Genomic DNA, 27,327 nt, shown 5'->3' with positions numbered 1-27,327 from the left:
TATCGCATTATTTCAGGGCCATTTTGCAGAAGAATATGTTTAATACTATGAACTAGAACCAAGCTAATATGTCACTTTAGAACAAAATTAGGACAAAATCAATTCCGAACTAGTTTTGTTGCAGTGCAGGAAGTGTAGTGCAGATACATAGTTTGAATCTGTTTATGATGTATTTTTTTGTTTTTATGCATTTACATAGGATGCTCGCTACTGCAGCTTTCTGCAAACCATCCCACACTGCTCAATCCGAAACGTCAGCACGTCCCTACGTGCCCTAGTCAACTGAAGATTCTGATGATGCCTTCAAGTTCTGCTCGGACCTCTTATATTACCACGGCAACCCAGATCGTCTCCTCGTCGTATGTTGCAAGACGTGTGTCTAATTGGAGCTAATTAGACAGCAATGATAGGGCTGACGAAATATAATATGACCATAGCAACAAAGCGGTAAAAGCTGTTTAAAAAATGTAAAATGTTCACACTGATATTTAATAACAGTTTCTTTGGAAATTCCGACATTTGTTTCAGCACCTGAAGACAGCACTATTATTTTTGCGTATGTGGTCTTATTGGGCAAACGATGAAGAAAACATGGCAATGTTTTGAGTTTGGAGACGATGCTAACGGTTTTGAAGACAGTGTGATTGGACACAGCTCCTTATCACAGTGATTCATGGCCTCAGTCTGTTGTATTTAAACGATGCGAGCCGCTGTTTTTGGATCCTGCTGGTACTTTATGATGAGAAGGGAGGTCTGGAGCCGAGGCATCGAGAATAACGGTTCACAGCTGACAGGCGGGTCGACCGCTGGTGCTGGTAAACACACGGCCGTATGTAATGTGTCAGAGGCGAGTTTTGTATGGTATGAGAGCTAATGTCAAAGCTAGCAGTGTCAGGAGGCTGGGATAAGCAGTTTGAAGGCAGGTGGGCCAGAGATGGGAAATGACTCCGCGGTGCTCAAAATTCATCCACTTGAGTGCAGGAGGAGGAGGATAGTCCTCCGTGCAGAATATCCTCAGAGAGAACATTGTGTTTGGTACACGCTGTTTTAACACCGTGACATACATCATTTACCACGCTCCAAACGACTAAATATTGCCAACGCAATTTTTGTTGGCGCGAGAATCGTTGTTATTATTGTCCCATCACTTTGCAGAAATGTCCTTCACCATGGAGGATAATCTGGAGTCGGGGTGGGTCGCAGTTCGCCCGAATGCGTTTGAAGAGAAGGAAAAGCACAAGTTCGTTTTTATCGTCGCTTGGAATGAAGTGGAGGGTAAATTTGCCATTACCTGTCACAATAGGACGGTGCAGAGGAGAAGCTTTGGCAGGGACCCTCTGGCGGAGGCGACCAGCCAGGATGGGGACAAAACAAAATGGCCCGAAAGTCCTGTCAGGGATAAAGTATCAAAGAGCCCAAGCAAAGGAGGCAGGGAGGCCGTGGTGAAATGCAGCAGCCCTAAAAAGTCCGTAATAGCAACAAAACCAAGTCCTGTCAAAATCCAAACTGTGATTAAATATGCAGCATCTCCTGTTAGTCCTGATGCTGAGGTGTTAAAATCACTGAGAGAGGACCCCCTGTCCTCTTCAATGGACAGTTTGGACCTGGAGGAGCTGGATCGTCTGAGCAGGGAGGACTGCAGTTGGGCCGGACTCTTCTCCTTCCAGGACCTCCGGGCCATCCACCAGCAGCTGTGCTCGGTGAACTCGGACCTGGAGCCCTGTCTGCCTGTGTTTCCGGAGGAACCAGCCGGGATGTGGACGGTGCTGTTCGGCCCGGCGGAAGTACCAGAGACGGAAATGGACGAGCTTTGCTACAATTTACAGGTGTACTTAGGCCACGCGCTTGATACTTGTGGGTGGAAGATCCTGTCGCAGATTCTGTTCACGGAAAACGACGACCCAGATGAGTACTATGAAAGTCTGAGTGAGCTGAAGCAGTCCGGGTATGAAGAGGCGCTTAATCGTGCCACAAAACATCTGCAAGAGGTGAGGGTGTTTGTGTTACTCCCACATTATCACCATGAATAATGAAGCTTTGTTTTTATAGTCTGTGCATAATGTCTCTGTCTTTGTGACCAGGCCAGCCGACTAGACTGATACTACAGACATACATGAGAGATTGCATCAGGTCAAGTAGAAAACAAAGCTTGACCTGATGAAAAGGCCAACAGAAAACTTAACTTGTATGATACTGTTGATGGTTTTTATTAGAAGGAGTAGCTATATTTACAGCATCACTTTAAATACACATCTTCTTACTAGGGAGTTTTTGTTTTTCCACATGCACAAAATCAGAGGTAAACTGAGTGAAGTGCAGACCATCCAGTGGATCCAAATAAGCAGTTATAAAAAGCAATGCTATGGAGTCAAGAAACTACACGAAGGTTTCAGTTGTCTTTGTGTACATGAACCTTTGAACTGGAATACGTGTTCTATGTACGGACCGTAGGATCACCATGTAAACTTTTTTGAGATAAACGTATCTAAACGTAGATAAAGTACGTACATTATGAAAAGAACAGAAAATAAAAGTCTCTTTGAAAACAATGGCACTAGTGACAATATAATAGGTGAGACAAATATATACTTTCTCTGACCACTGACAGGAAAAGTGTTTCCATTATCCATAAGTATCTTAGGAACACAGTGGAGAGACCAGCCTTACTGGCTGGTAAGAGAAGGACGACTTTAAAATTAGGTTGTAACCATCATAAGTCCTCTGTGTAGTGTTATTCTCTTAGCATGGCTACTGTCTGCTGCTGACACAGCTGAGACAGTCAAGTGCACGCACACACACAGACTCACACTAATGCGATTAAAGCACTTATTTCCTTTTAGAATATATCTGTTGGTGTAATCAGAAAGTGTATATTAGCTGGTGAGAGAAGAATTAGTAAAGTTGTTACAACTGTTAGCAATATTTTACTGTGTGCATGGCTGCTACACAGCTGAGAAACAGAAACTAAAATAACGCAAACACTCACATGTACACAAACACAAAGTTCAGGCATTACTTTCCTTTGAGAGTTAAACTGTTGATGTACAAAGACATCTTTGACAGCAGTGCTGCTCTCAGGTTGCCGGCCCGGTCTCATCACTGTGTTGGAGACGGTTCCTGATGATTTTATGGAGAAACTCACAGAAGGGGCTGGATGCTGCTGTTTAATGGAAGTGTGGCAGTTAAAGCTGGGGCAGGCATCTTTGGAGAAATAGCAAGAGTGAGCTAGATATTTAAAGTATTCAACCGAAAAGATACCAAAGTCACTCACACAACACATGACATGACTAGTGGTGCAGGAAGAGTGCACAAGAAAGTGTTGGGGAGAGAAGTGCATTGCTATCATCGCTAACCATACCAGACTACTTTTCTCTGTCATTCTTGTACGACAGAGATACCAACTATGCAAGTGCTGATATGTCAGCACCCACCTAACATGCAGCAAGCTATTTGTCCAGTATTTGCATGAAAATATTCCCAAAAGGAACCAACAAAACAAACAGGGCCAAGAGCTTAATTTCAGTGATTGAATCAGAATCAGAATCGCAGTTTATTGCCAAGTAGGTTTACACATACAAGGAATTTGTTTTGGTGTTTTGGTGCAGAACAATTAACACAGAAGGAACAATGCTGCTGTTTCACTGTAAGATCCGTACACCAGCCGCTGTGGATATAAAAACAGGTTCCTCCACCTGTTGGTTTGCAGGAACGTTGTGTGTCGCAAACCGCAAAGTCAGACTCCTGCCAGCTGCAGCGCAGAGTCCGGTATCACTCCACACAGCCGAGGCTCCGTAAAGCACAAAACAGAAGATGTAGAAATGTCTCTCTTTCTTCCCACCAGTAGCTGTCCAGTTTATTGCTCAGAGAACACATGTTAGAGAGAAAAATACCCAGTAAAGCAGTGCGTAGTCAACAGAGACACACAAGCGTGACGGCCCATTTCCCTCTCCTCCTGCGTTTCGCTGAGTTGGCAAAGGTGAGGACACCTTTGACCAGAATGTCCAATAATTCCACAGATTCCATAAGGAAAGTGGGAAATAAGTCTGTTGTTTATGAGCTCTTCTCTGGTGTGAGAGCTCAGGGTATTGTGACAAAAAACTGCATTGACACACAAAACGAGAAAAACAATGCGCACCAACAGACCGGGGCAGCCATCCGCGGCAGCAACTTCCATCTTATTCATCTTAGCAGCAGCACCCATCTATTCTCACACCTATCCTCCACGTAAAGCCCTTGACAAAGTGTTAATTTAAGCCTAAATATAATGTAAACTGGTATGCTCTATATAAATTCACCTGTGTACTAGGGATGCACGATATTGGATTTTTTGCAGATATCCAATATGCCAATATTTTACAACTCATTTAGCCGATTAACGATACCGATACCGATATTTTTTTCCCGCACACCTAATTGCAGAGATCATCAACTCTCTTCTGTGTTGGAATTAGCGTACAGTATAATGGTGATACTCTTATCACATTTGTTACAACGGTCAGGGCGACGGGTCTTGAGATGGTTAATCAAGTTTGTAGTGTTGAAAGACTTTGCCTTGGCTCCTCCTCGCATCACCGAATCTGAGCAGTCATTGCAAAGAGCAGTTTTGCTTTCTATTTTTGAAACTTCCACACCACGGACATTTTGGCTTCTAACTCTCTCATGCTGCAGGTAGACACACGTGACTTCATCATGCTGCGCTGCGCAGGTCTACTTTGTGCCGGGGACATTGCGCTGAGGTCGGGCATTTACTCAAGTATGCAGCAGCCCATTATTTTATCGGTTAATTATATCGGCGGATATCGGTGTGTTGGCCGATTTAAGCCAATATCGGCCGATATCGATAACATGCCGATAATATCGTGCATCCCTACTGCGTACAGTTGTAAAGTCCTAATGGGGATTGACTGGTTGTGGAGCCAGCCTCAAGTGTCTACAGAGGTCGCCACTTGGCTTAAACCAGACGTGCATTTACTAAAGGAATAAGTTGGTCTCGATGCTTGAAGTCTTCTCTCTTGTCCAAAACTACGGTTTGAAAACGTGTCTGACTTTGCCTCATTATGCACCAGTATAAGTATGAAGACAAACTGGTTTTTCATGTAATGCATCTCTGGTTAAGGACCCCAGAAGTTAAAGTGCAGCATATAGTTTATGTCTATATGTGCATTAGACAGTCGCATTTAAGTTGTCTCTTGTTTATTTACTGCATATATGAAGATCAGATTTATTACCATTATATTTTTCCAATGAACAAACAAAAAATGCATTCTACAGATAAGCATTCAAATATTAATAAAATTACAAATCCTGTAATAGATGCTTGAAATATTGACGATTACTTTCAAACACTTATGTATGTAGACATTGTTCAAACAACAGCACCAATATTCAGTTATCTCTGACACAGTGGAGGCAACATCCAGACAGTGACTGTACATGTTCCAGGTCTGCTCCTCTTACGCACCGCCAGCAGCAGCTAGTGATTGATTAACTGCTCTTTATATAAACAGACATTGCATTGATACTCACTGGCTCTTACATTGTCCTACAAATCAATGGTGTTAGGTTTATGCAGCCTTGAATTATTGAGCCAGACAGCACAAGAAGCCCTCAGAGAGCAGGTGGGAGCGAGCGTTAATGCAAGAGTTTGCCGATATTAGCATCATCGCTGAAATCCTTACCATTTAACTGACTGGTACATCATGAGTGTTGCCTGTATTAGAGGTATAGATATATTTCACCATTACCATTTTATTGATAAAATCCTCTAATACACGCATAAAAGGCGCGACTGCTGCAATGTTATATCCTGCAAGAACTGAATGGCATCCAAATGTTACTTGCTTTTTTATCCCAATGTTTCAAAAATAATTAAAGTATGAACATAATAAACTTTGTATCTAATGTCTTTAAAATTAGGAAAGAGTGCACTCATTTATACTGATGTGTTTATAGGATGTTCTGACCAAGGCATTTCCTTTCCGCTCTACTTTTGCGCAGTGAAAAAAGGCTGCCAGTAGCAAAGACAAATCACCCACATGTCATTCCACCCAGTCGGTCCCACCCCCACCCTAATTTCACAGTTTAAAACACACACACACACACACACACACACACACACACACACACACACACACACTCAGGATAAAGGGACAAAAAACAAGATACAGGAAGCTTTGCCTTGCAGCCTGAGCTAAATAAACCTCCAACAGCAGAGCTATCAGTGTCACATAATGTGTGCCAACCAGACCGAGCTTGTTTGCACCAATTGTTTCAATAAGTGTCGTGACTGTGGGATTTCCTGTTTGCTCGGAGGTGCATTCATCCTGAAGACGGAGGAAGTGGCACTGATCTTATTCCAGTCTTTATCATGGCAAATGCTCTGTAGCTCATTCAAACACAGTCACAGTTTGTTGTGTTGTAGGATCTTATACACACACAGACACACACACACACACACACACACACACACACACACACTGGTCTATTGATCCTCCCACTCCATTTGAGGGCTGAGTTAATGGCTATTTCTGTGCTTGCTGGTAGCCTACAGGATTGTTCAGTCTGGCAAAAATGTGTGCGTATTGATCTTATTCCCAGCAGCACAAAGGACTCTGCTCACTCAGCTATGGTCTGATATACTCCTATTATTTATAGTTATATAAAGCATGCTCTCAGTCTCACACTGAAGTGCAAGTTTCTATTTACTGCTGAGCGACACTAAAGGATGTGTTAAGTGTGTTTTACTGGCTTCTGTATGTCAGGTGAACACACTGACCTTTTGACGGATTAACTGATTAGCGTTATAATAACACTGTTATATGGATAAAGACATGTAACATTACTATCTGATTACATAACATTACATTAATCAATATGTTTGTCCTCTGCTCAATTGGCAGGTTTTCTGATTTGTGTGAAACAGACACAGTCTTGTTTTGTTTGCTTGTTTTGTCCCCATCTACATTTAATATAAAAGCTGATTAGCAAGGTCATAACAAAGACTTAAAAGGGGGCTATAAATATTTATCTTTTCTAATAGGGATGCACGATATTGGATTTTTTGCCGATATCCGATATGCCGATATTTTACAACTCATTTAGCTGATTACCGATACCGATACCGATATTTTTTTCCCGCACACCTAATTGGAGAGATCATCAACTCTCTTGTGTATTGGAATTAGCGTACAGTATAATGGTGATACTCTTATCACATTTGTTACAACGGTCGGGGTGACGGGTCTTGAGATGGTTAATCACGTTTGTAGTGTTGAAAGACTTTGCCTTGGCTCCTCCTCGCATCACCGAAGCTGAGCAGTCATTGCAAATAGAAGTTTTTTTCACTTTGAAAAACTTCCACACCACAGACATTTTGGCTTCTAACTCTCTCATGCTGCAGGTAGACACACGTGACGTCATCACGCTGCGCCGCGGAGGCCTTCTTCGCGCTGGGGACATTGCGCCGAGGTCGGGCATTTAATCAAGTTTCCAGCAGCCCATTATTTTATCGGTTAACTATATCGGCGTGTTGGCCAATACCCGATAGTTCATTTTTAAGCCAATATTGGCCAATACCGATAACGTGCCAATAATATTGTGCATCCCTATTTTCTAATGTTCTGAACGTTTGTTTGTATGTTGACAGTGATGTTAAATGAGCTTCCTGTGTTTGCATGTGATGCAGCTGCTGGACAAGCACAAGACCATGGAAAGCATGGTGGACCTGTTGGACTTGTATGAGGAGGAAGATCACGCCTATGGAGGCCTGCTGGAGGCCTCCACTCAGCTGTACCAGTACCTGCTGCAGCCCTTCAGAGACATGAGGGAACTAGCGATGCTACGCAGGCAGCAGATCAAGGTAACAGTTTGTTCAAGAAGGATTTGTCTCATAAAAACAGTTTGAGCCAAAATCTGTTGACCCAGGAATTTGCCAAGACCTCTTTGGTATTCAACCGAGCCTCTTCTACAGTCACAATTCTCCACTGACTTGTACGACAGATGACCAGATGGTTACAGTAGTGAAGAATGTTGTTTGTATCTTTGAAATCCAACTAAAAAATTGTTTATTTGTCTTTTTGTGACCATTTTTTCTGACTGTAGGCAGTAATTCAGATGCTCTGTTTCACTAGTACACATGGGAAGCTGGCTGATATGTAGATGAACCTAGATTCTGTTCTATGTTTCTACAGGCACAGACATGGGACAGCCATGAAACACAATATATTAACGTTCACAGGAAATTCTCATGCCTCCTAAAATAGTCTCTGCGCTTCAATGTGTAGGTGCAGGTTTGACTGTGATGTTTTATCTGGTGTGTTCTTTATGGGTCTTAAAGGAATGAGTGGGAGGTGAGACGTTTCTAATAGCTAAAAGAAGATGGATGCTGGTGAATGGATAAATGGTGGAGAGACTTTGTTCAATTATTGCAGTGCTGATGGCACATTTATATTTAGCTCACTGACTCACACACAGCACATCAGTAATGAAAAGACTTCGGTATCACATTGCTACATAACATCCGTGAATAAGGAAGCAAACTGGTGCACTGCATAAAGAGCTTTCCTCAGCCTTGGATGGGAACACCTTCCTGTTATATTCGTGCTTGTCTACATGATCTGAAACACTTGTGGGGTGTGGCCTCGTGGTTGCGTGTAGGGATGTGCACGGATATTCGATTATTCTGAATGACGTGAGTATTTAACTATAGCTGTAGCTTATGTTTTTTTTTTCATTAAATATTAGTCATTAGCTCAATCAATCACATTTTATTCATAACACATGTATTTAAAATTTGTAAAAAAGAAAAGAAATCCTCATTAATATTTAAATCTCCAGACACGCCTTCAGGATCGGACAGGATCACACGGCTAACACGTAATGGACACTGGACAGTGTATTAATATCTGTGGGCACGATTGTCAGTGCCAAATGTAGTTATGTTTGAGGTTTATAATAAATGTACCTCTTAGTTCCATGTGTGTGAGTGTGTGTCTATCTCTGCGTGTGCAGAGGGAACGCACATCAGAATGAGCGCGCATGATGGAGAGCTTGGTGTCTGTCTCTGGCTGTTTTTGGCCCGTGCTGGGCTCGAGCAGGAATCTCCCTGAGGTGAAGCAGGCGTTCGTGGAGGCATCGGTGAGCACGTCCTCGTCTTCTGGCATCACCTGATCGGCAACCAAACCGAAAGCCGTCTCACAGTCCTCTGTCCCATAAACAAGTTAATTTCACTGTGTCAGCAAATACACTGCTACTGTGCGTCCCATTGTGGGTAACAAACAGGAAACACGCGCATCATGAACTGGCTGATGTATGCCAATCTTACTAATGCACCCTTTAGATAGCAGAGACAGACAGTCAGGTGAAAAATACCGCTGTGCACCAAGGTGCTTTGGGCCGGGTGTACGATAGGGCCCTATGGCTGAAATGTAGCTTTTTAAGGGGGCCCCCACTGAGCGTGGGCCCTGGGGGCCACACCCCCTGCAGTTGGTCCGCTACAGGCTACATTATGAGTGCGCTACACTTTTTTTTCTTTTGTAGTGAGGTTAACCGGATATAAGATTTTTTTTTTTTTAAATATAATATTCAGATATATTGATATGCCTTCAAATGCCCATCCCTAGTTGAGCGACATACTATGAGCTGGAAAGGAGCCCTGTGGATCTCCAATTTCCTGCAGTCTCACAGAAACATGAATAAATCATGTTTTGTGTGGCCCTATAGGTTTACTGCAGGTACAGATGATGCTGACACACTGTGAACAGCAGGCATGCAGAGGAAGAGGGAAGACAGAGATCAAAGTCAGAGGACTTTCCAGTTTAGGGTGTGGCTGAATAAATGTTCCCGATTTTCAGGTCCTCTGGGGAGGAGGGAACCATCAGTGTCAGCTAAACACAGGGCTGTGAGCAGGGTCATGAGCTTTATAGGCAGTGTAATTTCAAATGTGAAGGTATGTTGACAAAAGTTTATTTCCATAACTTCTACTGAAAAGTATTTTAAGACTGTGCTTGATTATGGAACAAATACTGTACATATTTTCTGAATGTTGAGATCATTAAAAAGGATGTTGATATAGAGCTGCTGATACTTACTTCCTGTTCTTAGCTTGTTTACAGAAGCATGCTCTAGTATGTTCTTTTTCAAGCTTGCAGCACTTTGTGCGTCCTTTCTGTCCTCTGGAGTTTATAGTTTATAGATTCAGTCACAGAGAGCTCTGAAGAGAAAACCTGCATATTAAACAAGCAGCTGTCACTTTTGTCTTACAAGCTGTTACACACTTTGACCCACTACATTTGTAACAGGTCCACGTGTGGTTTCACCTCAAACAACTCCTGCATTGATCATTTGTTTTGTTTTCACCAGAGCAGGCTCTCTTCCTCTCTGTCTGTGCAGTTGCACTCTTTGATTTTTACTGCAGTGCATGAAGTTGCTCACAAACATGTCAGCACAAGGAATTCCTTCGAGGCTTTCTCAGAAAGGAGCTCAAATTAGTAGGAAAATATTGCAGGTCCCACCGAGATTTGAACTCGGATCGCTGGATTCAGAGTCCAGAGTGCTAACCATTACACCATGGAACCTCATACCAGGGTGGGGAGGGGTGAGGGGACCCTGAACTCGCACATCCGGGTCTATTTATAGCCTCTAGAGTCTGTGGTTCAGGCACAGCATGGCGTCTGTAGCTCTGTGTGTGTTTATTTGTCTTTCTCTGGTCTTTTTTCTTTTCTTTACATTTCTGAACCATGTCTTTTTCTGTGTTTGAAATCATGATAAAAGTTATGCTATCTTTAATCACACTCTGCTTATTATGCAAAACAAATAAGCAGGTTTTTACTCACATTAGTTGACAATTACATTTTTAGTCAACAGAACTTATTGGTTGCTTTAGTTGACTAAAACGTGAAGAAGTACAGAACAGTATGTGTCGAAGCATCAGTGTCATGTGACTATATAATCACATACAGTGTGAGTGCATAATGTGAATTTCCACATTTTATACTATAAGTCTCAAAATATGTTCACTGCATTGATGCTTAGTATTTGTTTCACTACAACCTTAAGATGTAGTTGATACATTTTTTTCAGTGTGTCAAAGGTCGTTCTCGTAAATGCTTTTTGAAACAGGTTTTTTATGTCCCTTTTTTATTCTGTTTTCTTGCTGCATAGAGCTGAAGTGAGGAAATGCTAGAGGGAAAAACAAAACTGTAATGTGTGAGCTGAAAAAAAAAAGTAGGGATCGACTGATTATCAGCCGGGCCGATTATCGGCGCCGATATTCGGCATTTTGACGCATATCGGCATCGGCCATGTTTTTTAAAACATTTTTTATCCGACGGCCGATAAGTGCTCACACACACGGTGGAGAGGAGAAAAAGTTCATTTCTTAAATTTTATTTGTTTTATTTACTTAATAAAACTTCAGGAATGTATTTATTTATTTAAATTTTCAATTAACTTTATAAGAGATGCTGCTGACCCTGGGAACTCCCTGCGCTTTTTGTTTGTTTGTTTAATAAACATATGCTTAAAGGCATTTAAACAAAGTTAAGTGTTGGAGTTTGTATCATTCAAAATTTTGACGCCAATATTTTCACTTTTACTGCAAATGAATATCGGCTCCAAATATCGGTTATCGGCCTCCTTGACTACTAATAATCTGTATCAGTATCGGCCCTGAAAAAAACATATCAGTCTATCTCTAAAAAAAAGTCACTTTTATCTCTTCTCTGGACATTGAAGGGCAAAACGAGGCTAAAGCGCGTATCCAAATATCCAAATTAGATTTTTAGAAAGACGGTTTATCATTAAGATTTACAGTAACAGTAGAAACAACAGGTCTAAGATTACACCATCTAAAGGAATGTGCAGAGAATATAAATCTGGCTGGACTGACGGGGGTAACTTGAGTGCAGGAAACTGCAGAAGTAAATGATACACTGCTGAGTCGTGCAGGATGAGCTGAGGTGCAGTGAGGTAACTTAGGGTCATGGATGAAACTCTGTTAACGCTCCTTCTCTCCTGTCTGGGCACCTTTTATGTTCCTCTTCTAATGGAGAACTGATCAGATTTGTGCTCCTTGTTGAGGATTTTCTATGTATTTGATAGGCGCAGGCAAAGGGATTTCATATTCCCATTATGGTGTTCACTTTCTTCAAATGGTTCAATGACTCGTTTAAAGATGAAGAAGGTGTACAGCTAAAATATTGCAGGTTTTACATTAAATAAATGTGTGCGATAATTATAACACAAGAGTTCCTATTTTACTCTTTAACAAAAACATCAGAAGGTAATTAACAGCTTAATAAGATTGTTCACAGTATCATTTCCCTATGTGCTATCAAGATGAGGATTATGCTTTTGTAAGCCGGAGATTGTATTAGTGTTTAAATGGAAACCACATGCTTGGTTGACTTGACTTGGTTGAAGCTTTCCCTCTCATCTGAAAGGCTTCTTCAGTTGTAAATACTTGAGTTGCCTTCTGGATTGAGCTTTGAATCACCTGCTTTTATGTGTTGGAGTGTTGCTCCCTCTCCAGGCCTGTGTTCTGTGCTGAACCCACTGATTAAGAGTGCACGTTCCTGGACACTTAAAGCTGCAGGACATTTTAACGCATTGCTGGAAACGCACAAGTGTGAACTGAATTGGCTGAGAATTTTAAAAAGCTCAAGCGGACAGCAAAGGGGAAAAACCTGGACACTGTAAAATTGGCTGATCTGGAAGCTGAACTGCACTTTCTGAAAAGAAGGGTGCTGAACAGCATTTACACTGGAGATGTTGAATGAAATTGGGCGCCGGTTTAGCTCAGCGGTTAAATCATGTGGCCCATGTACAGTGGCTCTGCCCTGGATGCTGCAGCCCCGGGTTCGTCTCCCACCCTCAGCCCTTTGAATGTTTGTTTATGACCTGAATGTGCCTTCAGTTAAAGTAAGGGGCTGTATTTACTCAACTGTCTTTTCTTACTACTGATGCTTCTCTTGAGTGGCATTAATAGTTCCTAACAAAGGTCTTTTTTTATAGCTGTTTGTAAAGCTGCTCGAAAGCAGCTTTCTTTCAGGGAGTAAGAAATCCTTAAGCTAAAAGAAGGGGTAGTGTTACCCTGTTGCTGTGGGTGACTTTTCTTTATGCATTATGTTCATTGGATAACTCAAGTGTTGATTTTACTCTTTCCAAATGTATGTGATAATATATGTTCAAAAAAATTCTGTTTCAACAGATTTCCATGGAGAATGACTACTTGGGCCCGAGGCGGATTGAAGCCCTAAAAAAGGAGGACTTTGACTGGCAGAAAAAAGCTCAGGGGGCAGTCCTCAACATCCAGGAGTTTACTGTCAAATACTTTGAGATAACTGCCAGAGCCCAGAAAGGTACAGTATGCCACCATAGCCACTGCCAATGTCAAGTCAGTGAAGCAGCAGAGGAATGACTTTGTATAATCACACACACACAGTGGCAGCATTGGCCTGCTATTGACCCGTGTGTGCTTTCGAACGCCAGGGCTAATGTGATTTGGTAGTAATGAGGCAGTGCAGACAGCCGTGCTTTGACAGGGACAGGAGGAAACAAGGACAACGTATTGATCAAACAGCTCTGCCAGCAGAGCGTCTCTGTGCAGAGTTACTACCCTGTGTGCCCCTGCTTATACCAGTTATTTTACACTACTGATTGGCCTCTTTATTATTTTACACTTATCCAATTAAAAAATCTAATAAATGAGAGGCTTCAAGTACAAACTGGAGTGAGAAAAGCTGCAATGTCCAAAGGTGGCCAATAGATGTCTCCCTCCACATTTTAGTTATGAAGATTTACTCCTGTGAGGCTGCAGTCATCAGTGTGACACTTGATTGTGTTGTTGACTCACTTTAACGTGAGAACACGTAACTTAAACCTTTGTAGAGGTTTCAGTTCACCAGTACATTTTATTTTGTCTGTGTGTGTGCGTGTTCGTGTGTTTGTGTAGGGTTGTATGAGCGCATGAAGGTGGACCAGCGTAAATTTGGTAAATCTTCATGGACAGCAGCCGTGGAGCGAATGGAGAGACTCCGCTACTCTGTGGCCAAGGAGACTCTGCAGCTCCAGAGAGCCAGGGAGATCCGTCTGGAGCAGAGGAAACACACACTTCGAGAGGAGGTGTGGTTGTAACATTCACAACATATAAAACACATATGCACAGACGTACAAGCACACACACACAGCTGTCCTGTAACCATGTTTTTGTGTCGCGTCCTCTTAGATGCAGAGTTTGTGTAGCAGCGAAGATGCCATGGCCCTCTTAGACCACATGGAGACACAGTACTATGAGCTCCAGCTCCGACTGTACGACATCCAGGCTGAGATACTACAGTGTGAAGAGCTGCTTCTCACCGCTCAACTAGACAGCATTCGCAGACAGATGACAGGTATTTTGTCCAAATGTATTTCCTGGTTTTGGACCAGAGATGCTGCCCTTGAGATGCCGTATCTTATTTTCAAGACAGTCCCGACACATACTTTCTTCTACAAACTATTTCACACTTGTGACCGTGCATGAACGCACTACTAGACACTAGTATTCATTATATTACTCGTGTGTGATGTCTATCATAGCCATAAAAGATACGCAGCGGTGCATCCAAACAGGTTTATATATTTCCGTTGGTTTTCAGAGCGTCAGGATGAGGTGGTCTACTATGACACCTTTGAAAGCGCAGATGCTATAACACAAGACGATACTGCAGAGAGAGAAGAGCTGCGCAGACTTCAGGTCAGCGCTCGACAGCTGGAGGCGAGGAGGGGGCGCATCACTGCCAAGCGCTCCTATCTGAGGAACAAGAAGGTGTGTACACCTTACTCACAATCACACTTAGTTTCACTTTTGTGTGGATACGTGTTTGACTGTACTTTTCTCCCACCTTTCTTCAGGAGATCTGTGTATCGAGCCACACTCAAAAACAGCAGAAACGTCAAACCCTGCACAAAGACTCGCACCAGGTCTTACAGGTAGAGCCTTTGTTATAATGATGTGCCTGTATACCTCTGAAGTACTGTCAGTAACGGTCTCCTTTTATATATCTGTAAATGTTTCAGCTGAAAAATGAAGAAGAGGAAGACGAGGAGAGGAAGAACAGCCGAGTTAGTCAGGAGAGACAGAAAACTCTGGACAGGCTGCGCACTTTCAAGCAAGTATGTGTCCTTGTGTAATTCTATGTCTAAATAACTTTTTTTTTCTTACTAATTTATTTCTCACTTTGTGTCTTCATTTAGCGGTACCCAGGTCAGGTGATACTGAAATCCACTCGACTGCGCGTGTCCCACACCAGAAGGAGAGAGCGCGGCCGGAGCATGGAAATGAGTAGCTTGAGCGAGAGGGAGGAGCTTGTGGACTCGGTCTGTGTCCAGACGCATGGCCAGCCGCTGCGTCTCAGCACCAGTGTTCAGACGGACCCCAGCCCCGGCTCCACGCTCACCACTCAGCCTGTCACGGCCCACACGGCATCCCTCCCTCCGCTGCCTGTGCCCAGTCCCGCAGATTCCTCCTGTTCTCCCTGCTCACTGTCCTCACTACTGGCATCCCCCATCTCCACTCCTCCTCCCCCTCCCCCTCCACCGCCTTTGCCAACGAGGGAGGAGTTGTCACCTTCTGAGAGCCCGGGTCGGCATGGGCAGAAGGTTGAGGGGAAGAGTGCAGCAGAAGAGCTCTGCCTCTCCCCACTGGGTCCGTTTATCCCTCGCTTCTTTGACAGCAGCCAGCTGGTTAGCGCCCGGAAAAAGCTGAAGAAGACTCCGGAGTTTGACTCCCACAGCAGAAGAGGTACAAGAGTTATTAGCACCTGTATAGGCTATATTAAATGAACCAGATACAGTAGAAAATCATATTCTCTTCCTCTTTTCTTCCTGTGTGCAGTGAGTTCACCCATGGACGAGGTGCTGGCCTCCCTTAAGAGAGGCAGCTTCCACCTGAGAAAGGTCGACCAGCGGTCCCTGCCTCTTTCCAATGGAGACGATGACCCCAACAGCATCCTGGCGCAGATTCGCAAGGGGGTCAAACTGAGGCGCGTCCCCAGAAAAGAAAGAAAGGACCAGGGAGAGCTCCCGGCCTCCACCGACCCCCTGACGAGGAGCATCCATGAGGCGCTGCGCCGAATCAAGGAGGCCTCACCAGAGTCTGACTCAGACGACGACGGACTGGCCGGCCCTGACTGGGAAAGCTAGGGGCTTAGACATAGATGACTGCATCCTTTTGGCACTGCACACACACTACATTACTGCGCTGTACTGTACACACACACACACACAAGAAAAAACAGCCCAGTCACACATGTACCCTGTGACTTTAACAGGGCCCGAATCAAACTGTCACCAAGTTCACCAAATGCTCCAAAGGTCTACGGTCAACCTGTTCATGTGTGTTTCACACCACATTCACCATCATCAAGGACATTATTTGTCTTATATCAATTTAATGTTACTGTGGGTTTATTCATGTAATCAGATTGTAATAATGCCAGGTTCGTCTTTTTCACGTGTACTAAAAGCTCTGCACTGGCCCTTTGCGGCTTCAGAAACAGCACATGACACATTTTTAACTCTGCACTGACGGTCATTTGTGTCACTGAAAACCACACAGTGAAAGCCGGGTGTGTGATTTCTGTCCATACCCCCCCAAAAAAGCATGAAATGAGAAACTGTATCTGTAACAACAAAATGTGACGTGTGTGGTTGATAATTTGGGGTCATGTGAGGGATTAAAAGATAAATAGAAAATCCCACTGAGATTTCAACTGGATTAACAGTCCAGATTGTCATCCATTACAGCATCAAACACCACCTCTGTTTACTCTCAACCTGTGCACTATGACTGAGCCACACTATGCTGCACAGCTGGTTTGTCCTGCCACATGTGAGCGTGTAAGTGTCAGACAGTATCAGGACCACTGCTTGTCTAATCTGACATTGACAAGACTGTAAATCCTGTAGTCTGTCACATCAGATCCATGCCCCTCCCCCTCTCGTGTCCTCTTCCGGCCTCACTATCCCCAACTCTCACCCCTCTCCGGATGAGGGAATATGTATCGACCCATCTGTCGGACCAGAGCATATGGCCAGGCCGGTGGGAGATGTGAGGAGTCATAATAAGTTTATCATTTGATTCCGCATCTCATGAGCAGAGGCTGGTCACTGAGAGGAGGAGAGGGCGAGATGAAGGATCGATAGCAGAGCTGCAGAGTTTCTTTTAGCGAGGTTGAGGTCATGTTAAGTGTGAGTACTCTTTGTAAAGTGTGGGCACACATGGTGGGTGATTCCCACCATTCGTATGTGGGATAGTCACGGCAATGTGAAACCGGTCACGCTTGTTTGAATGATGGATGGTTGGTGGGAGGTTAGATACTCTCAGCGCCGCGGGGAGTCACTGTGGGCCGTCGAGCAGGCGGTCGTAATTGATGCGGTTTCTCCGGGTATCTTATTCACTTTCCCTCCTCTGTTTTAGCTTCTTTCTCCGCACACAGTGGGCAGAAGCGCCCAGTAGGAGGTCTGTTACTCACAGATGCTCATGCGCACATAGACTCACGCCCCGAACTCAGCCAACGTGATGAAACGTTTCAGTGTCAAAGTGAGTCCACAACATCTACTCGAGAGTATTTGTTTTAAAGAGATGGTTCCAGCACTTTCATGGTACACTGTACAAATTCAAAACACCTCACTGTACAGAAACTCTTTTTCTTTTGTTTTTCAGTCACTGGTGAAAGATTATATCTGTGGTAGAAGTTTAAAAGCACTGAACAATGTGTGGACCTATAAAATTGTGATGGAAGGACCAGTGGATGCTGAGCAGCACACGCACACGTATGGAAAAAGATACTGCAGAGCGTGGGACAGCCTGGGCATGCACTCTGACACAGCTTTGATGCAAAGCTTTCCTCTTGTTCTTCTGTGAGAGCCATTTGCAGGTTAATTATGAAGCAGACAAAAAAGTGTATAAAGAACAGGTGTTAAGTATATTTCACATTCTACACCTTAAAAATAACTCAGCGCTTAAGAGAGTTCATTATTTTCCTTGTAGAGCACACCTGAGGCACTTTTACATGTGTACTGTCACTGTCAGCACAAGGTTATACCACGGTACCCTCATCATGTAGCATTAGACTTCTAACTCTGACCTGACTCTTAACTTTAACCTTACCCACCCTTATCTGACTCACTGTTGTTAAAACTGAGTTTCCCTGCAGATGTCAGCGCTCAGGTCTAAGTTGTTCCTCTGAACAATGATCAACGATGTGCTCAAAACTTCTGAGAAACTAGGCTCACACGAAGGCTTTGGCATGGATCAACTATCACCTTAGAATTACACTGTCATGTGTTTGACACTGTCCTCCACTTATAACTGACCTCGACACACGTTGACAGCTAACTGTTATTTACACTGCATTTCATTGCCTTGTTTGTTTCCTGTTTTTCTCCAAAGCATTTCAAGCCAAATCATTTTGTGATGTGTAAGCTTCTAAACGTTTCCAACGTCGACCTGTTGACCACGCAGGCTGACTGTACGACCCGTCTGTCACTTGAGAAGTGCAATATCAATCCAGACAAGTAAAAGAAAAGTATGTCAAAGTAAATGGGTGATAATTAGTCCAAATTGATGGCCTAAAACAAAGTACTTATTCAATGTTGCAGTTGTTTAAACAGCCGTGCGTAGACACACTGTTCCAAAAATACCTGTCTGCCTTTAGTCCTTCTAGTTTCATTTATTCAGACCTTTTTTTATTTACAACGTGTCCCCTGCATTTGAATAAAATCTGTGAAGCAAATTCTGAGATGGTCCGTTTCACTGCTGAATTATTTAGTTAAATAATGTTTTCCATTAAAAAAAAAAAAAAACAGAACAAAAGCCATTTGCACACACTGAATTCTGCGGTCACTGTATTTGAATATAAAACATAGCATTTCTCAGTTCACATAGGTGTGTTCTCTGTCTTTGTTTGAACTCGACAAAGGATTAAGTTTGTCTGCAGCACCAACAGGTGTGTCTCCTGATCATTTGGTAAATCCTTTCACCTGCAAACACACACGTCTCACCAATCTACGAACATCATTAGCCTGAGGTACCTCTTTAATATCATGAGTTCAAAATTACTTTAAATAGTCAAAAATATTGCCAGTCTTTTCATACCTCTAAATACAATAATAATACCTACATTTAAATACCATAAGTTACAAAACAGGAGAATGAAAAGCTTCTTATCCACTACTGTACAAAGGCATTCATTAACAATAGCATTAATATTAAGGTTTTCCATCTCTGTCATTCGACTGTCAAAGTTAAACCAGAAAGAAAAAAACGGGTAACTTCTCCCTCAACATGGGTCTTATTCCAGTGTATTAACCTGTGTCACTACCTACAAAAAGTACAGAATAATGCTGTGCTAGTATTGAATGCAAATCTCTTTATATATAATGAAGTTACAACAGTGTAATAACACAGTGCAAACAGGGTGCTCAATAGAAAGGTAAGATAAGCAGCATTTCATGTGAGGATATAACTTTAGAGTAATAAAGTGATTTCAGAGGGAGAGATTTGAAGGTACAGTTTTTGATTTTACTGGAAAAGGGGGCTGCTGTATACATTATTTGGTACAAAATGTTTAACACTATGTGTTTACATTGTGTTGTTACGCATTTTTGAATATATATCCAAGAGGTTTTCATTGTTTACCTACAGACTAGATACTCTATAATGACTATGCAATACTTTTCCGTGGGTTAATACACAACAATAAGCCACTGCAGGGTGTTACTGCATTTGAGTTATCCATCCATTCATTTACAATTGGCGTCATGAGTAGAAAGTTGTCCTATACAGATCTGTTATTATATCATTAGTGTTATATCCTGTGTAAAAAAGAATAGAAACTGAGTACAGTTCTGTGTTCACCCGTGAGGAGTGAAAATCTGTGGTCAGTTTCACTGAGGGTGGAGATCTACGAACACTTGGATGACACTCTGTAAGCCCTTCATGATGCACTACTTCTTCCAGAAAGGGCTGCCACACAGGTTCGCGGTCAACAGTAGTACACTTTCTGTTGGACGGGGGGGATCAGCTGAGTTGCATTTGACCTATCTGCATGAGTCCACTGAGTAGAGTACCTGATAGAGTTACATAGAGGTGTCATATAGAGCCTGTCTGGTATTGCTCAGTGTGTGTGTGTGTGTGTGTGTGTGTGTAGGCCTTGATGTCCAAAAACAGGGTCTTTCTCTCACAGCACAAAACACACACACACATTTTATATACAAACATGTGTCCATGCATGTGTGCTTTAAAGGCACACGCTAAGTCGTAGGTCAGGCCTTGTTCGGGGAACACACACACTGAGTTTGGCAGGAAGACAGGTCAGATGTCAGTGACGGTGGAAGCAGTCTGGATACAGGAATTCTTATGTCAGATCTAAAATTTCTGTGTGGCATGAACAATGCCTCTGGAAGAATCAATACTCATCTATCATGTAGGGTTTAAATGGGCGGTGGATATAGTATAGCAGTCATTCATTTCAAATGGAGAAGGAAACTTTATTTCCCAGCAGCCTCGCGTGTCCAGGCCAAAAGGTAAGACCGATGGGTTTGTTGAGCGCCGTCTTCTGTTTCTCTGTTTTCGAGTGACACTCCGCTGGCAGCCCGAGCTCAAACGTGGGACTCTGTTTCTCTGTTCAGTAAGTCACTTTGGATCAAAGCATCTGCTAGTCAGAGGACAATATTTTGGGGGGATTTGGCAGCTTTGGCGCAGTTCTCTGAGTCTTAACAGCAATTATTTCCACATGACTTTCAACATTCCCCTTGGGGGGGCAGTTTAGAGAGGAAGAAAAAGGGGGTGTTTGTGTGTGATGTTGTGAGGCTGCAAGCTGTGCTGCAGCTCTCCCCGTCAAACAGCAGATGGCACTGAGGCACAGTTCTCAAGTTAACTCTGTGAGTGTGTGGGTGCGTGGGTTTGGGGGGGCAGTTGCGGTGGCATCTTTATGACTTGGGGAATCAATTCAACCGAGGTTATGCCTACACCAGCCAATCAGAAGGCAAGATGAGGTAGTCCCTGCGATGTCTTGAACTACAGGAGTAACTGCGGTTGGTTGGAGCTTGATGCCTGCAAGGTATAAAAGAGGGGTTAGCTGCCCTTTTTGAGCAAAACTAGAATTGGGGCAGTGTATTGTACGGTGTATCGTAACGTGTAGGGCTGGGTTCAGACGGTGGGATTAGTGTGGGTGATTTGTTGGTGTAAGGTTGTAAATTATCATATGGCTCTGTCTGTGTAGATTAGGGAGCTCTGACTCTAGCTGGCCTCCTCTATGAGCCGCGCCAAGGTGTCTCTGAGCTCCGTCAGCTCAAAGATCTTGCCGTCCAGCAGCTCCAGCAGCGTCCGCAGGCTCTTCCTGAAATTCTCCTGCTCTTCCTGGTTCTCCTCTAGCCGCTGCTCGGCCCCCGCCAGCTGCTCCTCCAGCACCCGGCCGCGCAGCTCCGTCTCCTGGAGAAGGAAGGAAATGATGAAAGTTGACAGGTTTGTGTTAATTGTTCTTCAGGGAATAGTTTTCATACCGCTTTGTATCGCTCACCTCAAGTTTCTGGGTAAGAGTGTCTTTCTGCTCCATCAGGTCGTTCATGTTTTCCAGTTCCTCTTTCAACTTTTCCATTTCCTGGAGGACATAAAACAGATTAAAAGGCTGCGCAACACGAATGTAGGCTGTTGTTACATGAGCCATTACAATCCTATCACACACACACACACCTCTTCTTTATCCCTAAGCGTATTCTCCAGTTCCTCTATGGTTTGGTTCAGCTCAGTCTTCTGGGATTTGATCACTGGAGTTTGGTTGCTCTGGCACTCGAGCTCAGTCACCTAAAAGGACAGAAAGACTTAGATCCATGAAGACAGACCCTGATCTTTCATTTCCAGACCAGCTCTTCTTTATTCTCCCTCATGCCGACACTCATCTCACCCCTCTGTTTCTCTTCCATCCTCTCATCTTCACTTCACACCATCCCCTCCTAATGATCTCTCCTTTCTGTTTTGAATGAGTTAATCACACAGGAACACATGCAAGCCTGTCTGCGTCCCATCCCTCACCCGTTTGTGTAGTCTCTCGGCCTCCTCCTGGTAGGCGGCCAGTTGTTGTTTCCACTGTTTGACGTTGGCTGTGGACTCCAGCAGAGCTGCCGTTAGCTTGGCATTGTTCCCCTTTAGCGCCTCCAGCTCAGCCTCCCAGTGTTTTGTCATGGCCGGGCTGCAGAACACAGGGACAAAGCGTCAGATAACCACAACCGTAACCTGATTCATGCTCGTGTTTTACAGCGTGGATCTAAGATGTGTGCATCTGAAAACTCGTGCTGTCTGATTAAAATCTGAAAATTAATTCAAAAGATTCATTTTTCAGAACCATTTTGTTTCAGCCAGTCCATCTATCCATACATGGACAGACACTCAAGTTGGGGGTCGGTACTTCCTGGCCAGTGGATGTGAGTGCATCTGTCTGCCCCATGCCCTGTAATCTGAGATTATATCCTCAGACTGGCTGGAGCCTAATCTGGTCCAGCTACTCACAGACGAGAAGATGAGATGAGAGATAAGGGATAAGTGATTGAATGCGATTGAAGTGAATTTATGATGGAGGGTTATATGTGGGAGAAAACGGCTGGTGGAATAAAAATGCTTCCATATTGGCTGGGTCGTCTGTGGCTCAGGGTGTAATATTGGATATAAGATCTAGTTCCTGCTTCCGCTGTGCATCTCCCCAGTTAGATGCAAGCACTGCAGGCATTCATTTAAGATTTACGTAATGCCCACTCTGTCTCTCACATAATGTCTACCTCAGGCGGGAGAATGTATGAGAGACCCAAACGTTGTGGAGTGCTGACATGGAGTCAAGTTGCTTTGAAAAGGAGCTCTTACTCCTACATACCTCGCAGTCATTCCTCACAGCAGTGGACGCACATACAGACAAACACAAAAGGAAGCTTAGCTCGCTCAAGGAGTGATGGGGGTCTGTGTATGACCCATAAAAATGTTGTTTTCACTTTTGTTCCGCCCCCCCACACTGACACACTCACTCACACTGCAGCAGCACTCCACTATAACATAACACCCACTCTGTGAAGTGTAAAAGAGAGAAAGCCCAGATCTAATTCACTCCGGACTCCCACGGCGCCTTCAGTTCTTACACAACAGCCGCCCCCTCTGTGAGAGCAAGTTTGTCTGCGTGTGTGACGCATAGGAGGGAGACGACACTTCATCCTACACATGCACATATCAACTGACACACACACACACACACACACACATGGAGTGATGCTGTCACCAAGGCACGCAGCCCCGCCAATGTATAAACCCCACACAGCAGCGCGGAGAGCAGGAGAGCAGGAGAGACGTCAAGATGTGAAGATGGAGACAGACGGAGACAGCGAGGGAAAGTGATGGAGGGAGATTTAGAGGAGAGGAGAGAGTGCAAGACGTTTTGACACCGGTGTTCGTCTTCATTAAACGATTGTGGCTGAAAGGTTTCAGGAGGGCACCCGAGCACGGTGAGGACGAGCTGAAGGTGTGTGAGACACATGGAGGGTAAGTTAGCTGCTGCTGTGTCACTGAGCTGATGGAGTTATTATGTTGTAAATATTAAAGTCTTATCATGAGGATTTTATTTTTTTATCATGTTTTTAAGTTGCTGATCAGCATGGAATTTTATTTGAATTCTGCAAGAACCACTTGTATGTTGAAGTGAAGATTTCTTTTGTGTTTCCTGTGTGAAATTGTTTGGTAATTTTCTGCACTTTTTAGATAAATGTTTTAAAATCATAAATTCTGCTACAAAGGATTGCAATCATTTTAAACAGTTTTCTGTATCTCTTTTGTTTTCATGTGAACAATATTAAATCAAACAAGCTCAGGACCTGCTTTTGTGAGATATTTTTTTACTGCACTTTCAAACTTGTTTAAAATATTTGTGTGTTTTCTGTAATAACTGAGGATTTTTTTGTTTGCACTTGCCCTGTACACACTGCCAATTCCCCGTGACTCTTTAATAAAACATCAACACTCTGCTTTGTGTTTTACTACTTCACAATGTGAAGTGTCATTCTGCTCCCAGGCTCAATAAAGCTTCCAAACACAAAAATATAAACTTGTTTGACTCTGAAAGGTTTGTGCTTCTGCCGTGCCCTGACCGCTGAGCGTTGTCAGGTAGGTTCTTTCTCCTCACAGAAGCGGGGAGCCAGAGCAGTTGCCATGGCAGCACTGGAGGAACGGAGGTGCTCCTGGCACCGTGACGTATGACATCGGTACGTCTACGTTCACACAAGCCTACCACAAACCCACCGACAGACACCTACATCCTCCAACGCTACAAAAACCATTCACATACAGCCAAAGCAGTCCCACAAAAGGTCTGCCAATATTCATAAAACCACTCAAACGACTCCTCTGCAGACCTGCCAACACGCCTACAGCCTGCGATATAAAAAACCCTCTCACAGCCCTGCGTGTATCTCATCCCCCTGCCTCTTCCTCTACCCTGTGCACCCACTCATACCTGCCCACACAGCCCCACGACACAGCAGTGTGGAGTATATGTTATAACGATAAATCATCATATGATTCCAGACAAATGGAAGAGAAATAAACCAAAGACCATCATACAGGTCTGGTGCAAAAAGACAGCAAACTATAACCTCTGTTTGTGCAGGTGTGTGAAATATTTTTATTATTTTCTTTGAGCTGTTAAATCAACAACAAGCTCACACATTGTTACACAAATTGACATAAAATACATTTTAACTGCAGTTTGCAGCACATGAGACGCAGAGCCACTGTGAAGGTTTTAAACACGTGAGCTGTTCGTTTGAGTATGACTAATAAAGATAAAAAACATGGCTTGTGTGTTAAGATATTGGGACGGGCCTAGCTTCTACCCTCTCTGCATATGCCTCTGAGAAAATGTGAGACGGAGGTTTTCTGATACGTCCATGCCTGCCACTGCAAATGGCGAGAGTCGACCCCGTCTCCCACGCATGCAGCATTAATAGACACATCAGCAGCAGGGCTGCAGCAGGCAGTGGGTGTCCTCTCTACATTCTGCTCTCACTGCACACTCAGAGCTGTGTAGCCTCACAGAGTTCATGATGTAGCGGCAGGGATTTCTAAGCATTTGCACTTGAGCTTTACAGACTTTTAAATACACTAATAAAAAAGCGTTGTCTCTTTAAATCTCTAGAGTAATCTTAAATCTCTAAAAGCGCGTTAATTCTTCTGTCACACACCCAAAAAAAGACTAATAATACATTAAGCAATTGATTGAAATCTTTAATTAATAAGAGTCGTAACCAGAGAAATAGTCAAATGACTGGCACAAGATTACAGAGATTTTACAAAAGAAAAGACCTGTGTGTACAGTCGACTACAGGTGACAGTAGATATAAGGAACATTTACTCTCCTGAGAAATAACAGTTCACTCACTCTAATGAGTCAGAGTCCATACCCTCCTGTTCAGTTTATTTATTGTAGTGAGCATTTGTGCAGTTGGTGGATGTTTAGGTATCAGTGACTCATATTCAGACTCTCTCTTCCCTCTTTATGACACATACACACACACACACACACACACACACACACACACACACACACACATACGCACACACACAGTGTGTCTATCTGTCTTGCTCTTTCTCTGCCTCCCACTGCCCACAGTATGTTATATAAGTCTTACATAAACGCTTCATCGACACTTTTTGGTGATGAGCCTCACAGCCACACCTCTTCAGAAAGCCAGTACAAAAATCAAAAATATACACATGGAACTTTGACCTCTTTACCTTATACAATCTACAGTTCTGACAATCACAAGTAATATGAAGTATTTCAATATCAAGTCTGCAAACAGACACAAAGACATCAGGAATGTATACAACAGCAGTGCTGCATTGGTGCATGCATAGAGGTGACACGGTCACACATTTCAACAACATAAAAGTCAAAAGATTTGAATTTGCATTAAAAATTCTTATTGCATTGCAGTAGGCAAACATAAAGTAAGTAAAGTAAGTAAATGTAGGTAAGATTCCTTACCAAGCATGCTCAGATTGGACAAAATAATAACTTTAAAAGTTCCTCATTCCCGAGGAACACTCAAAGCGACATCTTTTGCTGGTCCATATGTAGTGACAGTGTTGGAGTAAAAATGTCACTGATTTAATTCTTAGCACCCATATTCCTCCTAACTGGAGCAATTGACCATATTCACATGGCGGCCATTTTTCTCTAACGTCACACTCAGTTTGGGAGGCTCACATGCTGTTATAATGTCGTACTGCTGTGTTCCAGGTTGTAAGTCGTATAAATGTAGGGATTCTGAAAACTCTTTATCATTTCACTGATCGCCGATTGAACAGCAACTGAAAGACAAAACATAATGAAAATCTGAAGGGACATGAGGCCATATTTCAAGTTAAAACAACATATTTAATACCTTAGCTAGCGCTACCTAGGGTTTGACAACAGCCAATGCAATTAACAGTTGCGCTACCCAGGAACTGTTGTCATGCTAACATTAGCTGTTGTGACTGAGCTGTTTTAAGCTAACGGGCTATCAAAACAACATATTTATAAACTCACTGGGACAGCTAAGACAAAGCAGCTAACTTAAGAATTCAACCATTTCCTAGGTAACATTACCTTTAGCTAGCTAACATCACTGGCTAGGAATTAACACCTTTCCTGTGCTATCTTGTAAAAAAAAGTAATCAAACAGTAATGTTAGCTGGGAAGTGGTAAAATATTAAAGTAGTGATTTACTCAGGCAAGCTGTTGTCAAACGGTAGCTAATGGGCTAATCAGTACTTAAAAATATGGCCCAGTAACGCTTCAGATTTTCCCTTTTAAGTTGTTGATTTATCGAGAAGCCATGAAATTATAGTTATTTGTCAGATACCTTACGTTTATACAACTTGCAAACCAGGGACACAGAAGTTTTCGACATTTGAGCTTCCCATGCTAAGTGTAACGTTGGCGGAAAATGGCCGCTGCGTAAATATGGTGAATGGCATGCTGCTGTTAGCTTACTTTTTAGCAGTTAGTAAACTGGCAGTACATTTGTTTGTTTGTTTTTTGTAAAAGAAAACCCTCTCTGTTTTTCACCTGCAATCAGGCTCTTATATTTGTGAAGGTTTGTGCCTTAACATTTTTTTTGTTTTGTGTAGTAATGATGTCGCAGTAGTCAGGACTTGTAATGACATCACTATCAGAAAGAGCAGACCCGACATGTCTTAAACTGCCCCCTAGAGAGGAAAGACACGAGAGAGCAGCAGTGAATAGAGGGAGTTCACCACCATGC

At 43.2% G+C, this 27,327-nt stretch overlaps 2 protein-coding genes and 1 non-coding gene across 6 annotated transcripts in view; 1 reads left to right on the top strand and 2 right to left on the bottom strand.

Moving 5' to 3' along the window:
- The first annotated feature begins 591 nt into the window (after window positions 1–591).
- On the top strand, window positions 592–18,782 carry LOC138610586 (junction-mediating and -regulatory protein-like). Its single transcript, XM_069683369.1, has 10 exons — window positions 592–1,988; window positions 7,685–7,858; window positions 13,208–13,358; window positions 13,952–14,121; window positions 14,225–14,390; window positions 14,637–14,806; window positions 14,893–14,970; window positions 15,058–15,153; window positions 15,235–15,781; window positions 15,875–18,782. The coding sequence occupies exons 1-10, from the start codon at window positions 1,158–1,160 to the stop codon at window positions 16,180–16,182; spliced, it is 2,691 nt and encodes an 896-aa protein (XP_069539470.1). The 5' UTR covers window positions 592–1,157; the 3' UTR covers window positions 16,183–18,782.
- Window positions 10,503–10,574, bottom strand: trnaq-cug (transfer RNA glutamine (anticodon CUG)). The gene has a single exon. It is a non-coding gene; the product is annotated as a tRNA-Gln (tRNA).
- homer1b (homer scaffold protein 1b) overlaps window positions 17,713–27,327 on the bottom strand; it is a 22,900-nt gene continuing 13,285 nt past the window's right edge. The window contains exons 5-8 of one of the 4 annotated variants that reach the window (XM_069683370.1): window positions 22,076–22,232; window positions 21,737–21,847; window positions 21,564–21,644; window positions 17,713–21,475 (exon numbers count right to left, since the gene is read on the bottom strand). In XM_069683370.1, the coding sequence (XP_069539471.1) occupies window positions 21,284–21,475; window positions 21,564–21,644; window positions 21,737–21,847; window positions 22,076–22,232 (541 nt within the window). In that variant the 3' untranslated portion in view covers window positions 17,713–21,283. Of the gene's footprint in view, window positions 21,476–21,563; window positions 21,645–21,736; window positions 21,848–22,075; window positions 22,233–25,284; window positions 27,272–27,327 lie in introns of those variants that run through there. The other 3 variants (XM_069683371.1, XM_069683372.1, XM_069683373.1) reach the window with 3 other exon arrangements.

Source organism: Semicossyphus pulcher, unplaced genomic scaffold (genome assembly GCF_022749685.1).
Source record: "Semicossyphus pulcher isolate SPU_LCO1_2020_fin unplaced genomic scaffold, fSemPul1.0.p SCAF_6, whole genome shotgun sequence".
In the NCBI taxonomy this organism is placed as follows: Eukaryota; Metazoa; Chordata; class Actinopteri; order Labriformes; family Labridae; genus Semicossyphus; species Semicossyphus pulcher.
This window is presented reverse-complemented; position numbering and strand designations above follow the sequence as displayed.